The sequence below is a fragment of the Oncorhynchus tshawytscha genome, linkage group LG07, assembly GCF_018296145.1.
Source record: "Oncorhynchus tshawytscha isolate Ot180627B linkage group LG07, Otsh_v2.0, whole genome shotgun sequence".
Classification (NCBI taxonomy): Eukaryota; Metazoa; Chordata; class Actinopteri; order Salmoniformes; family Salmonidae; genus Oncorhynchus; species Oncorhynchus tshawytscha.
Window position 1 is genome coordinate 2781668 of NC_056435.1, and position 14252 is coordinate 2795919.

A 14252-nucleotide genomic window follows, 5' to 3' on the forward strand; every position below is an offset into this window, starting at 1 on the left:
AGGCATATTAATTAAACTAACCGACACCCTGGTACTACAATAGGCATATTAATTAAACAAACCAACACCCTGGTATTACAATAGGCATATTAATTAAACAAACCAACACCCTGGTATTACAATAGGCATATTAATTAAACTAACCGACACCCTGGTATTACAATAGGCATATTAATTAAACAAACCGACACCCTGGTATTACAATAGGCATATTAATTAAACAAACCAACACCCTGGTATTACAATAGGCATATTAAACAAACCGACACCCAATAGGCATATTAATTAAACAAACCGACACCCTGTATTACAATTAAACAAACCGACACCCTGGTATATTAATTACACCCTGGTATTAGGCATATTAATTAAACTAACCGACACCCTGGTATTACAATAGGCATATTAATTAAACTAACCGACACCCTGGTACTACAATAGGCATATTAATTAAACTAACCGACACCCTGGTATTACAATAGGCATATTAATTAAACTAACCGACACCCTGGTATTACAATAGGCATATTAATTAAACTAACCGACACCCTGGTATTACAATAGGCATATTAATTAAACTAACCGACACCCTGGTATTACAATAGGCATATTAATTAAACTAACCGACACCCTGGTATTACAATAGGCATATTAATAAACTAACCGACACCCTGGTACTACAATAGGCATATTAATAAACTAACCGACACCCTGGTATTACAATAGGCATATTAAATAAACTAACCTCATCTAACCGACACCCTGGTATTACAATAGGCATATTAAATAAACTAACCTCATCTAACCGACACCCTGGTATTACAATAGGCATATTAATAAATGAACCGACACCCTGGTACTACAATAGGCATATTAATAAACTAACCGACACCCTGGTATTACAATAGGCATATTAATAAACTAACCGACACCCTGGTACTACAATAGGCATATTAATAATCTAACCGACACCCTGGTTTTACAATAGGAATATTAAATAAACTAACCTCATCTAACCGACACCCTGGTATTACAATAGGCATATTAAATAAACTAACCGAAAACCTGGTATTACAATAGGCATATTAAATAAACTAACCTCATCTAACCGACACCCTGGTTTTACAATAGGCAATAGGCATATTTTAAATAAACTAACCGACATCCTGGTATTACAATAGGCATATTAATAAACTAACCGACACCCTGGTACTACAATAGGCATATTAATAAACGAACCGACACCCTGGTACTACAATAGGCATATTAATAAACGAACCGACACCCTGGTACTACAATAGGCATATGAATAAACTAACCGACATCCTGGTATTACAATAGGCATATTAATAAACTAACCGACACCCTGGTACTACAATAGGTATATTAATAAATGAACCGACACCCTGGTACTACAATAGGCATATTAATAAACTAACCGACACCCTGGTATTACAATAGGCATATTAATAAACTAACCTCATCTAACCGACACCCTGGTTTTACAATAGGCATATTAAATAAACTAACCTCATCTAACCGACACCCTGGTATTACAATAGGCATATTAAATAAACTAACCTCATCTAACCGACACCCTGGTACTACAATAGGCATATTAAATAAACTAACCGACAACCTGGTATTACAATAGGCATATTAAATAAACTAACCTCAACTAACCAACACCCTGGTATTACAATAGGCATATTAAATAAACTAACCGACAACCTGGTATTACAATAGGCATATTAAATAAACTAACCTCAACTAACCAACACCCTGGTATTACAATAGGCATATTAAATAAACTAACCGACAACCTGGTATTACAATAGGCATATTAATAAACTAACCTCATCAAACTGACACCCTGGTATTACAATAGGCTTTTTAAATAAACTAACCGACACCCTGGTACTACAATAGGCATATTAATAAACTAACCTCATCAAACCGACAACCTGGTATTACAATAGGCATATTAATAAACTAACCGACACCCTGGTACTACAATAGGCATATTAATAAACTAACCGACACCCTGGTACTACAATAGGCATATTAATAAACAAACCGGCACCCTGGTACTACAATAGGCATATTAATAAACTAACCGACACCCTGGTATTACAATAGGCATATTAATAAACTAACCGACACCCTAGTTTTACAATAGGCATATTAAATAAACTAACCTCATCTAACCGACACCCTGCTTTTACAATAGGCATATTAATAAACTAACCGACACCCTGGTTTTACAATAGGCATATTAAATAAACTAACCGACAACCTGGTATTACAATAGGCATATTAATAAACTAACCTCATCAAACCGACACCCTGGTATTACAATAGGCATATTAAATAAACTAAACAACACCTTGGTACTACAATAGGCATATTAAATCAACTAACCTCATCTAACTAAGTTGGTGGTTGAAGATATCCCTCTAGTGGTGTGGGGGCTGTGCTTTGGCAAAGTGGGTGGGGTTATATCCTTCCTGTTTGGCCCTGTCCGGGGGTGACCTCGGATGGGGCCACAGTGTCTCCTGACCCCTCCTGTCTCAGCCTCCAGTATTTATGCTGCAGTAGTTTATGTGTCGGGGGCTGGGGTCAGTTTGTTATATCTGGAGTACTTCTCCTGTCCTATTCGGTGTCCTGTGTGAATCTAAGTGTGCGTTCTCTAATTCTCTCCTTCTCTCTTTCTTTTTCTCTCGGAGGACCTGAGCCCTAGGACCTGAGCTCCAGGACTACCTGACATGATGACTCCTTGCTGTCCCCAGTCCACCTGGACATGCTGCTGTTCCAGTTTCAACTGACCTGAGCCCTAGGACCATGCCCCAGGACTACCTGACATGATGACTCCTTGCTGTCCCCAGTCCACCTGGCCATGCTGCTGCTCTAGTTTCAACTTCCACCTGACTGTGCTGCTGCTCCAGTTTCAACTGTTCTGCCTTATTATTATTCGACCATGCTGGTCATTTATGAACATTTGAACATCTTGGCCATGTTCTGTTATAATCTCCACCCGGCACAGCCAGAAGAGGACTGGCCACCCCACATAGCCTGGTTCCTCTCTAGGTTTCTTCCTAGGTTTTGGCCTTTCTAGGGAGTTTTTCCTAGCCACCGTGCTTCTACACCTGCATTGCTTGCTGTTTGGGGTTTTAGGCTGGGTTTCTGTACAGCACTTTGAGATATCAGCTGATGTACGAAGGGCTATATAAATAAATTTGATTTGATTTGATTTGATCTAACCGACACCCTGGTATTACAATAGGCATATTAATAAACGAACCGACACCCTGGTTTTACAATAGGCATATTAATAAACAAACCGACACCCTGGTTTTACAATAGGCATATTAATAAACTAACCGACAACCTGGTATTACAATAGGCATATTAATAAACTAACTGACATCCTGGTATTACAATAGGCATATTAAATAAACTAACCTCATCTAACAATACCCTGGTATTAAATAGCATATTAAATTAATCTCATTTTACAATACCCTGGTATTACATAGCATATTAAATTAATCTCATCTAACAATACCCTGGTATTACATAGCATATTACATTAACCTCATCTAACAATATCCTGGTATTACATAGCATATTACATTAACCTCATCTAACAATACCCTGGTATTACATAGCATATTACATTAACCTCATCTAACAATATCCTGGTATTACATAGCATATTAAATTAAACTCATCTCACCAAATATCTAGCATTGGTTGATTAGATGTGAAACTGGAAAATAGTTGATCTACAGCCAGATAGGTTAGCTGACATTCACGAAAATAATGCACTAACTCTTTTTGACTCTATGCATACAAGCTGGACTCTACCCACACAGACACTCCAACACATACACACTCACACACAGGCACACTGTCAAACACACACTCATTACATATCATCTATCCTGTTAACAAGTCACTTTACCCCTACCTATAAGTACATATCTACCTCGAATCCCTCGTACCCCTGCACATCGGCTCGGTACTGGTACCCCATGTTTATAGCCAAGCCATCATTGCTCATTGTGGATTTATTCCTTTTTCTATTCTGCATTGTTGGGAAGGTCCCATAAGCATTTCACTGTTAGTCTACACCTGTTGTTTACTATGCATGTGACAATAACAATATAAGTTTACATGTCAACAATCCATTGATTCAAAGCCAACCCTGCCTGTTTTGCTCCATGGTTGCAAATGCATCGATTTTTTGCTAAACAAGCTATAGGGAGTCATTTATGGAGCTATATGGAGTCATTTATAAATCATGAAAATGGTTACAGTAGTAGGAGAGAGACTGAAGCAGGAGAGAGGAGAGGTACTGCCATTCACAGGGCCTGACATGATTCCATCTCCATCAGTCAAGATGGAGTCCAGTCCCAGAGCTCCATGAACAAACACACACAACCTCATCACAGACGCAAGGCAGAAAGAATACAGACGGAACAACTCAGAACTCTCAGACTGAATGCAAACGGAACCCAGACAAAACAGACTGATAGAACACTCCAATGGGTTGTTCTATTTCAGGAGATGTTCTGCAGCCATTTTGCCTGTTATCTTTATCATCAACCCACCATCATCATTCTGGCCTCTAATCACCCCTAACCACAGATAACCACCCCTAACCACAGATAACCACCCCTAACCACAGATCTGGTCAGATATTTCCCAACCCCTAATGGTGAAGGCTATGATTGGGGTAGGGTAATCTGGTCCTAGATCTGTGGTTAGAGCCAACACACAGTACATGGCGCTGCTGCTGAAATAAAACTCCCATAAGGCCTAGAGTTACCTAAAGGGGCACTGAGCATCATGACAGTCCCTGCACTGACTACATCACTGATGACATAAGCCTATGCAGCTTGTCAGACATGCCATAGGGTACTCTTTTTAAAAAAAATGGTGAGACACAATCTAACCTATGTCGAGGTGCAGTCTGGGTGACAGTTGTTTATGCCTGGTCTAAGATTGTGAATGTTGGTAGCCAATCTGACACTTTCAAAACATTTACATTTACATCACACATCCTGTCTGATTTAAAAATATGAAGGCACAAATAATTATCCATTAAAGCTGGAGAACACCAAACTAGTCTGGCTGGATAAATACATAAATTAATGAATAATAACAAAACAAGGAGCCAAAACTACAAATGTAACATGGTAGGTCAAGGTCCAATGTCTTTAAATTAAGTAATTATTTATAAGAAGAACATTTCGATGAAGTTGTTACTGTAGGCCTAATAGAGAATGACTGCTGGCGAGACAGAATAGCAGCCTATGCGACGGCCTCTCTCTGTCTTCACTGTTCATTGGTGTTCCTATCCTACTGCACGGAAAGCAAAGCTTTGCTAGCGCTAAAGCAAAACAAACCCTGTACAAACAAAGCCAGAATTGACACATTCGATGCGTGACATTACGCTTATGCACTCTACTTGTCCTGTGTGTTAAAGGACCATAAAACATGTTGAGGGAAGAGCGTTCCCGGATGAAGGCTTCACATGACATGTAGATTAATGTAGACACGCAGAAATAAAACAAATAAGACATGTGCGAATATGTCAACTATGGGATACACCCGTTTGGGCTTTTAAACTCCCTTTAATAGAATGGATGTCACATGCATAAATCGAACCGTTTTAGCTACTGGTTTTACAGAAAAGCAGCTAAACAGATGGGCAATGGCTGCATTTAATTTAAGTAGCAAGATTGTTTCAAACTTGAATCGATTGAATACAATGGCAGCATCAATTTGAAACATTTGAACAATAATTTGCCTAACTTTAACAATCTCGTAAGGATCTAATAAATTACGAATACTTACGGTGCAAGAGTCTATTTAGTATTTTTTCTCTCGGATGTCTTTGCTGCTGTCTCGATTCTCAATGTAACCGAGCAGCTTTTTCTGGTCACGCCAGCGGTGTGTTGTATGCTGGGCAAAACGTCAGAGGAATATGTGTATGTGCGAATTAAAATGTACGGAATCTTTTAAGAAGGCAGTGCAGAATTCCATTTGGTCTGATTCGTTATGAGCCACAGTCCCGGGATAGGCGGCGCACACTGAATATTTATCTACCAGCCCATTGGTCCTTTCCCCTGTGACGTTGAGGGATTTTCATATCCGGATCACAATTTTTTTTAGATTTCATGAATAATAGCAGCTATGCTCCAGAAAAACATGCTCGAACAATTTTTTGATTATAGCTGTGTTTTTTGTGTACAAATGATTTATAAATGGGAAAAAGTACATTTGACCCTTAAACCGGTGAAACAAGATGGCCCTATTGCAATCAGTTACAGCTCACAAAACAGTATTCACCAAACCTCCGTGAACGCTGGAAATCACGCTTAGCAACTAGAGGTGAATAATAATATTTTCTAGTAATATACACTCAATAAAATATTTCATAAAATATTTTTGGTAGAAGCCTAACTTGAGTTGTGCGTGGTGTTTTCTATTCATATACTGTACTGTTTATATGTTGTGTTATGTCAAAATCACAAAAATATTGAAAAATAAACCATTTCAAATGTATAGATTTTCAAACATGTCTAGGCTGGGAGAGTGAAACTCGACATTAAAATAAGACAGTAGCTGCAACGTTACATTATTTAAAACAAACTAACGACCACACAGTGAGCAATGATCGGCTACATCATTTAATGATACCTGATGGTTTTATAATGAGAAAAACAAAGTCATTGGATTAAAGCAAAGAATGTTTGTCTTTATTCAGCGGCTTTAATAATACACCTCAGAGATACATATTTACACATATACACTGATATGAATGCATATCATTAATTATATAAGATCTGTATCAACACTTGTTACCGTAGGAAAATAAAGAACAAAATAATGCGGCAATGTGCTGCATAACAATGTGACACACAGGAACAACATTGTAATCTCACTGGGTGCAAATCGAAAAAGATATACAGTAGAACAATAAGTTATAAAAACAGTTATAACTAAAACGGTTATAACCAGAACAGTTTAAAACCTTTTATTGTGCGTGCTGAAATTTGAGACAACCATCATTCAGTTGAACTTTCAGCACAGGACGTTATAGTTATATTCCATCTTCGGTTTTCAGTGTACAGACTGCATTCTCAAATGAGGAAAATGATATTTCTATTAATATATGTCGTCTCAGAAGTTTTAAGAAATTACCATGGAAACATGCCCAGCCAACCAATTAATAAAATATCTTTGATATACTTAGGCCCACGAAAACATATCCATGGTCTTCATACACAACATACACATATTCAATGAAAAATACGAGGTATAGGATAATAATATCTGTACACATCTTTCTCAAATAAATGAACTTATACACATTGATTAACGCATACAAATAATTCCTTTTAAGTTTATACTCTCTGGTACAGTACAGTTATTTCAACATCAATCGACCTGACATTAATCTATTTTACGGGAATCTCAATCTTCAGGGGATTTCTGTGTAGTGTATAGGATTGGACTTTGAGCCAAGAGAAAAGGATTCAGAAGAACATCCTGAGCACTGTTATTGTTGAAGTATCTATGATATCTGACCGTCCTGTAATATCGCCCCTGCCTAAAGGAACACCTGGTAGTTTAAAGCCCAGCTCTCTCAGATCACTGGGAACAAAGCCAAGAGTTCACTAATAGCCCAGACAGCACAGGTGGAGGAAGGAGAAACAGGGAGGGAGGGAGAGGGACTGGACAAAATGTACTGGAGGGCCTTCTGGACAAAGCCATAGATATACATTTTTGACCAAACTCAAAAGTATTTTATGACACAACTGGTTACCAGAGTCCACAGGAGAGAGACTGAGGCGTCTGTTTGTTTGTCTGTTGAAGTGTTGAGTTCAGTAGAGGAGCTCCTGGCTCCATATCACTGTCACCTTGTTGGAGTGGGAGGAGCGGTACCGCGCTAGGCTAACAAAGCCTGCCTGTGTGTGTGTGAATGGAGCGGGTGTGTCCTTCCTTGTTCATCTCTGTCAAACAGGTAGGGGAGAGGCCTGAACTTCCTGTTCTCAATGTGTGCTAGCCCTCAATCACAGTAAAAGACTAGGACACTACCTCTTATCCCTGAGAGTAGAGTATGTTCAGAGGAAAGCATTCATTACCTTCCCTTCACATTGACAGATAAGCAGCTATTAGACTGCTTTCTGCTACATTCCAGGCAGCCTCCACTTCAGTATGAGAGTGAAGTATCTATGGACTGTAATGTAAACTAACGTGTGCAAGCATTTCACTGTAAAGGCTACACCAGTTGTATTCTGCGCATGTGATAAATACAATTTGATTTGATTTGAACAGTAGTAGAGGGGAAAAGTGCACGTGTCGTTTGAACAGCCAACCACTGGGTGGCGCTGTAGCTGTGTCTCAGGGCTTAGAGGGGGCAGGACTTTAGGGCTTGATGTCAGAGAAACTTGTGTAGGTTTCACTGCAGCTGGAGGAGGTGTTGAGGTTGCCAGTTACACTGCCCTCTGTAACACAACAAAACACACACAAGTTAGTTTCCATTAGAGTCCACAGATACTTCTAAAACAAACTAAAATACAGACACACTCCTGTTACTTTTCAAAATAGCTATTTGGGTAGCAAGATACAGTTCCCTCTTGCACAAACCGTGAGAGAGAGAGACTGAAGAGAAAGAGGCAGACAGATGGAGCCAGTGTACCTGAGCTGCAGAGGGACTGTGAGGACTTGGACTCTGTGATGAGGGTGAGAAGGTTGGCTGCTGCTACCCAGCCATCTTTGTTGCTCCCCAAGTTTCTAACAAACCACTGTCCGTCACCTCCCTCTTTAATGAGCTGCACCATGTCTCCACTCTTCACTGACAGGTCCTGAGGCCCTCCTTTCTCCTTCTCATAGTCCGCCACCACTGTGAACCTGTTGCCGACAGCCTGGGGTCACAGGGTAAAGGGCAAAGTTCATATGTTTGCGTCCAGTGTGTCATGTTACCATGTGTGTTGCTAGGGAATAACAAGTAACTTTCATAACATGTTGTAGACATGTTGGCGACCATGACTCACCAGCTTCCTGCCTCCCTCATCCTCAGGGTCAGAGTTCATGGGGTCCTCGGCGCTGGAGTACCCATCATGCACTTCTGGCACATCCATGGAGAAAGAGGCCTTGTTCCAACCTAGGGGGAGGAGGGGGAAAGGATAGTAGGAAAGAGAGAAGGAGAGTAATAGAATTCAGCAAACTCGATTTGATATCTAGATTAAGATTTAGCAGTGGCACCAGAAATTCCAAGACATTCCAAGATAGATTGCAATTTAGAGAACGTTATTGTCATGGAATGTTTGATCCCAACATGAAGGATAGTTTGTCAAACTAGAGAAAGGGAGTGAAACTCAAAAGGAAAGGAAGAGTGGACACTAACACAATCATACACAAGACAAGGTGATATGTACAGTGATAGGTGGTGAGAACTGGATGCAAACACATCCATTGACAGAGTACACTGTAAATCCTCAAACAGAACCACAAGAACCAGATTAGAACCCAAAGAACATGATGGAATAACCAAGAAGAACAGACGTGGAGTCCTAGCATCCAGTGAGACCTAGATCAATGCATTGTGATCCGTCAGAAACACAGACACACAGCAACCAACACGACAACACATGCTACAGAGAGAGACACACAGTTTGCTTACAGCAAACAAACAACCCAAATCAGTATTTCCCAGCTGTGAATATCACACAGATATTCAACAGCAAATCTCAGAGAGAAGATTTGTCTGTGATTGTAGAACAAGCAGTGATTTGTGACTATGTGTTGGGGGTATTCTGTATGTGGAAGAAGCAGAGCAGGGTCCAGGCCAACCATACAGTGCAGCAGCATGTTCCTCCCAGGCATGTTGTCACACTACCTCTCCTTTTGGCCTGTAAGAGACTAGAGGTGCTGAGCCACTTGGCCCTGCTCAGAGTGATGTGAGGAGTCTGACCAGGCTCTGAGGAGAAGAAGCAGTAGCAGTCAGCAACGTCGTCCAGATGAACGCTGTGTCTGCCACTCAGGTGGCTTTGAAGTACACAGGTGTAGGTTGACTCATCCATCAAACTGTCTTACAAAGGCCTTTGAGGCCAACAAGGCTTTCATAGATTTTTCACTTGTTTAAATCAAGATATTGTTGTATGCATCTTCTGTGTCAACGATCGTCAAATTTGAATGATCTTATCTGGGTCATCTCCATGTTGCAGTCCCTCGTCAGTCCAGTGTCTTTAGCTAGACAGTACCAATGCACTCAGCGGGCCCCGGTGGCTGAATGTCTCTTACATTGATCTACCACAATTCATTCCCTCTCCAGTTTACTCTGCTTGCATGATGGTCACACAGAGATATATTTTGGGATGATGGGGAGTTGACATGGTGCTGAGATGACTACAGTGAGGGAGGGTCAGGATGGATGGATGACTACAGTGAGGGAGGGTCAGGGTGGATGGATGACTACAGTGAGGGAGGGTCAGGGTGGATGGATGACAACAGTGAGGGAGGGTCAGGGTGGATGGATGACTACAGTGAGGGAGGGTCAGGGTGGATGGATGACTACAGTGAGGGAGGGTCAGGGTGGATGGATGACTACAGTGAGGGAGGGTCAGGGTGGATGGATGACTACAGTGAGGGAGGGTCAAGATGGATGGATGACTACAGTGAGGAGGGTCAGGATGGCTGGATGACTACAGTGAGGCAGAGTCAGGATGGCTGGATGACTACAGTGAGGGTGGGTCAGGATGGATGGATGTCTACAGTGACGGAGGCTCAGGATGGGTACAGTGAGGCAGGGTCAGGATGGATGACTACAGTGAGGCAGAGGTCAGGATGGATGGATGACTACAGTGAGGGAGGGTCAGGATGGCTGGATGACTACAGTGACAGAGGCTCAGGATGGATGACTACAGTGAGGCAGGGTCAGGATGGATGACTACAGTGAGGAGGTCAGGATGGCTGGATGACTACAGTGAGGGTCAGGATGGCTGGATGACTGCAGTGGAGGATGGTCAGGATGGCTGGATGACTGCAGTGGAGGAGGTCAGGATGGCTGGATGACTACAGTGAGGGAGGGTCAGGATGGCTGGATGACTACAGTGAGGAGGGTCAGGATGGATGGATGACTACATTGAGGGAGGGTCAGGATGGATGACTGAGGGAGGGTCAGGATGGATGGATGACTACAGGAGGGTCAGGAGGATGGATGGCTGGATGACTACAGTGAGGCAGGGTCAGGATGGCTGGATGACTACAGTGACAGTCAGGATGGCTGGATGGCAGGGTCAGGATGGCTGGATGACTACAGTGAGGCAGGGTCAGGATGGATGGATAACTACAGTGAGGCAGGGTCAGAATGGATGGATGACTACAGTGAGGCAGGGTCAGAATGGATTGATGACTACAGTGAGGCAGGTTCAGGATGGATGACTAGTGTGAGGGAGGGTCAGGATGGATGACTACTGTGAGGGAGGGTCAGGATGGATGGATGACTACTGTGAGGGAGGGTCAGGATGGATGACTACACTACAGAGTCAAATCACAGGTATGACATGGATTAGATAGAATACCTTTACACCCAAAGGGAGTTGGGTCACTCTTAATCTGGTGGCTTTTGGCTTTATGGTCAGGGCTAAGGGGGATCCTGTTGGCCGAAGAAGAGAGACAGAAGAGAAGGAAACAGAGAGAAATGATAAAGAGAGCAATAGAAAAACAGCCGTGAGAGAGGGAAGAGCTTCCTGAAACTGACTAGAATAATTAGCTACTTGCTAATACTATTTGGAGACATCTAAATAATGAGGCTGGGGGACAGGCCTACTAAAACAGACACTCATTCTAATATTTGATGTATTAACCACAAACTACACTGTAGGATACCTGGTTGAGAGAATACCATTGGTAATGTTAGACTTTTACCAGCAGGGTGAAGAAATTCTGCAAAGGAAAGCAAGCCAAAATATCAGTCTTCAAAAGCCCTGATGCAGTCGACTACTGGAAAGGATGTGTCCTGTCTAAAATCATATTAGGGGGTAGGTGAAGAGAGCTTGGGGTTGACTTCAAAATGGAGAACATATCTTTGCCATATATGATGAGGACAACATGGGGGATGCCTCCAGGACACCAGTGTTACCTTTCTGACTCTTCAGATTGCTGAAGCCTTGAAGGGTAAAACGCGTTTTAGCCACTGATGCCCTGTCAGTGGTGGGACTGGTGACGGTCTCCTCTACAACCATGGTAGAGAAAGAGGGACAGGAAGGAGAGACAGAGTAAAGTGGTTTGAAGAGGAAAAGAAGAGAAAGAAAGCTCAGATTAAAGGAGGAACAAGGAAGGAGGAAGTAGGAAAGGAAAAGATTCAAGGACGGCTTGGGTACCTAACCAGACGAGGGGGGTCACTAAAAACGGCAACAGAAGTTTGCTTCCTTGTCATGAGCATTTGATAGAAGTAAAAAACATTTTCTTTAATCAACTAAATAGGGCAACTCACCTTTGTGTTTTGGGGAGGAGGGGAGTTGGGGTCAGAGATGACAGCATCTGTCTTCTTCTCTTCTCCTTCTTCACGCTCTTCTGACAGTTCCTAAATGGACTAAGAGGAGAAACAAACAGGTGAAAAGAGAAGAACCAACCATGTTGATTCCTTCTCTGTAACTGGCTCTAGCCATGGTTCTCTTTGTAAAATCTGACCTGAGACAGATAGGTGGGCTGTTGCTGGTTGGACTGGGAGACATTGTGTCTGACGCCTTCTTTTGACTAGATTCTGGAACAAATCATCACAGTTACTAACAGAACACAGACACAACAACAGAGAATTTAGCATCCAGATGTATATCAACTCTGGAATGTGTGTGCGTGTGTCTGTAATGCCACAGATCCCCTATCTTACCCCTGCAAGCCTTCAGCTGGCCTGTCAGAACCTTCCTGATCTCGTTCAACCAAGATGTTTTGATCTCAGGTGTCGCAGCCTGGACGATAAACACCTCCTCTCTGGAATTACACCAGATCTCAAACTTCTTGTTGTCACCCTTGGCGCTCTCCGTGATGCCCACCGCACTCATCTGTTAGAGAGAACCGAAGAATATTACACTTCTATATCACTGTTGAACTCATAACATACTATAGATCCAAGTAAAAATCCAAGGAGAGCCAGACAGACAGCCAGCCAGACAGACTGGCAGACAGACTGCCAGAAAGTCAGTCAGGACATTGAGGAAGTGTTTGAAGCTGTACGAGGGGGCTTTCTCGTAACCCTCCCCCAGACAGTGAGCCAGCCAGCCGGACATAACCAAACTCACATTGAGGGAGTGTTTAAAGCTGTAGGACGGGGCTTTCTCGTAACCCTCCCCATTCTCCTCCCGTCTCTTACAGAAGAGCAGGGCTTTTTCATGCAGGAACAGGTGTCTCTGCATGGGCTTAAAGCGGGCCAGGTCCTTGACCTTAGCGTGACCTTTCTTGTGTTCCGTCCACACGTTGAACGACCCCTGCATCAGCAGCCTGCCCAACTCCGTCAGGCTCCCTGGGGATCAATAAATTAACACACCATTCAATCACAAGTAGGAAAGATAACTGAGCGCTGTCTGTGGTACAGAATATGTTACACAGTTGGGTACATTTTCCTCTCCACCCTAAAGCACGAGGAGAATAGGGGTGTTGTGGTTAGCTGACCTCATATCCTGTGATGGCGATGAGGTGCATGGAGTCGTTGACGGCCTTCAGGATCCCCAGGATGGAGGACAGCGCCTCCTGCAGGTCCTCTGAACCCTCACAGCCCTTACTGTACTTCAGTAACTCCTTCAGTATCAGCTGGTATTTGGTTATCCTCTGGACTGGCTTGAGGAGGTGCGAGTCCAACCCCAGTTTGTGTTCCAACTTTCTCTGGCACTCCTTTCGTAAAAACAAACAATCACACATCAATACAATTTTTAGTTTTTTATACAAGCTTACAGTATACTGAGCTTGAGGATCCTATCCAAGATACACTGAGGGCCCTGAAAGAAAGGTGAAAGGTTACCTGGAAGAAGGCGCAGTCGGAGCACTGTCTCCACAAGCTCTCGGATCGAGGTTTGTTCTGACAGTACTTCTCATAGATCTGCAGGTCGCCCATCCTCTCCAGGAAACAGCGTCCCACCAGCTCAGGGACGTCTGTGTAGGTCTCCAGCTCCCTGAGGAATGTCCTGATGAGAGACACAGACAGACAGACAGCGGGACACAGGTTAGTACTACCAAGGTTG

The 14252-nt window shown here is 42.6% G+C and overlaps 3 protein-coding genes across 12 annotated transcripts in view; 1 reads left to right on the top strand and 2 right to left on the bottom strand.

The window, feature by feature from the left end:
• The window catches only part of LOC112253662 (RCC1 and BTB domain-containing protein 1-like), a 98367-nt gene that overhangs the window by 32897 nt on the left and 51218 nt on the right, over nucleotides 1-14252 (top strand). The gene's annotated exons all lie outside the window — the stretch shown is intronic.
• LOC112235381 (calcium-binding protein 39-like) overlaps nucleotides 1-14252 on the bottom strand; it is a 105931-nt gene that overhangs the window by 11168 nt on the left and 80511 nt on the right. For 2 of the 3 annotated variants that reach the window (XM_042323851.1, XM_042323854.1), the window contains exon 1: nucleotides 5863-6084. The exons of the other annotated variant lie outside the window; for it this stretch is intronic. The gene's annotated coding sequence lies outside the window, so the exon portion shown is untranslated. Of the gene's footprint in view, nucleotides 1-5862; nucleotides 6085-14252 lie in introns of those variants that run through there. 3 annotated transcript variants of the gene reach the window in all.
• LOC121846753 (guanine nucleotide exchange factor DBS-like) lies at nucleotides 7816-12353 on the bottom strand. Of its 2 annotated transcripts, none has more exons than XM_042323858.1 (4): nucleotides 12158-12353; nucleotides 9069-9178; nucleotides 8714-8939; nucleotides 7816-8519 (listed from the first exon to the last, which is right to left on the bottom strand). In XM_042323858.1, the coding sequence occupies exons 1-4, from the start codon at nucleotides 12258-12260 to the stop codon at nucleotides 8440-8442; spliced, it is 519 nt and encodes a 172-aa protein (XP_042179792.1). In that variant the 5' UTR covers nucleotides 12261-12353; the 3' UTR covers nucleotides 7816-8439. The 2 variants fall into 2 exon arrangements, with proteins under 2 accessions (XP_042179792.1, XP_042179791.1); XM_042323857.1 differs by lacking the exon at nucleotides 12158-12353 and adding an exon at nucleotides 9914-10206.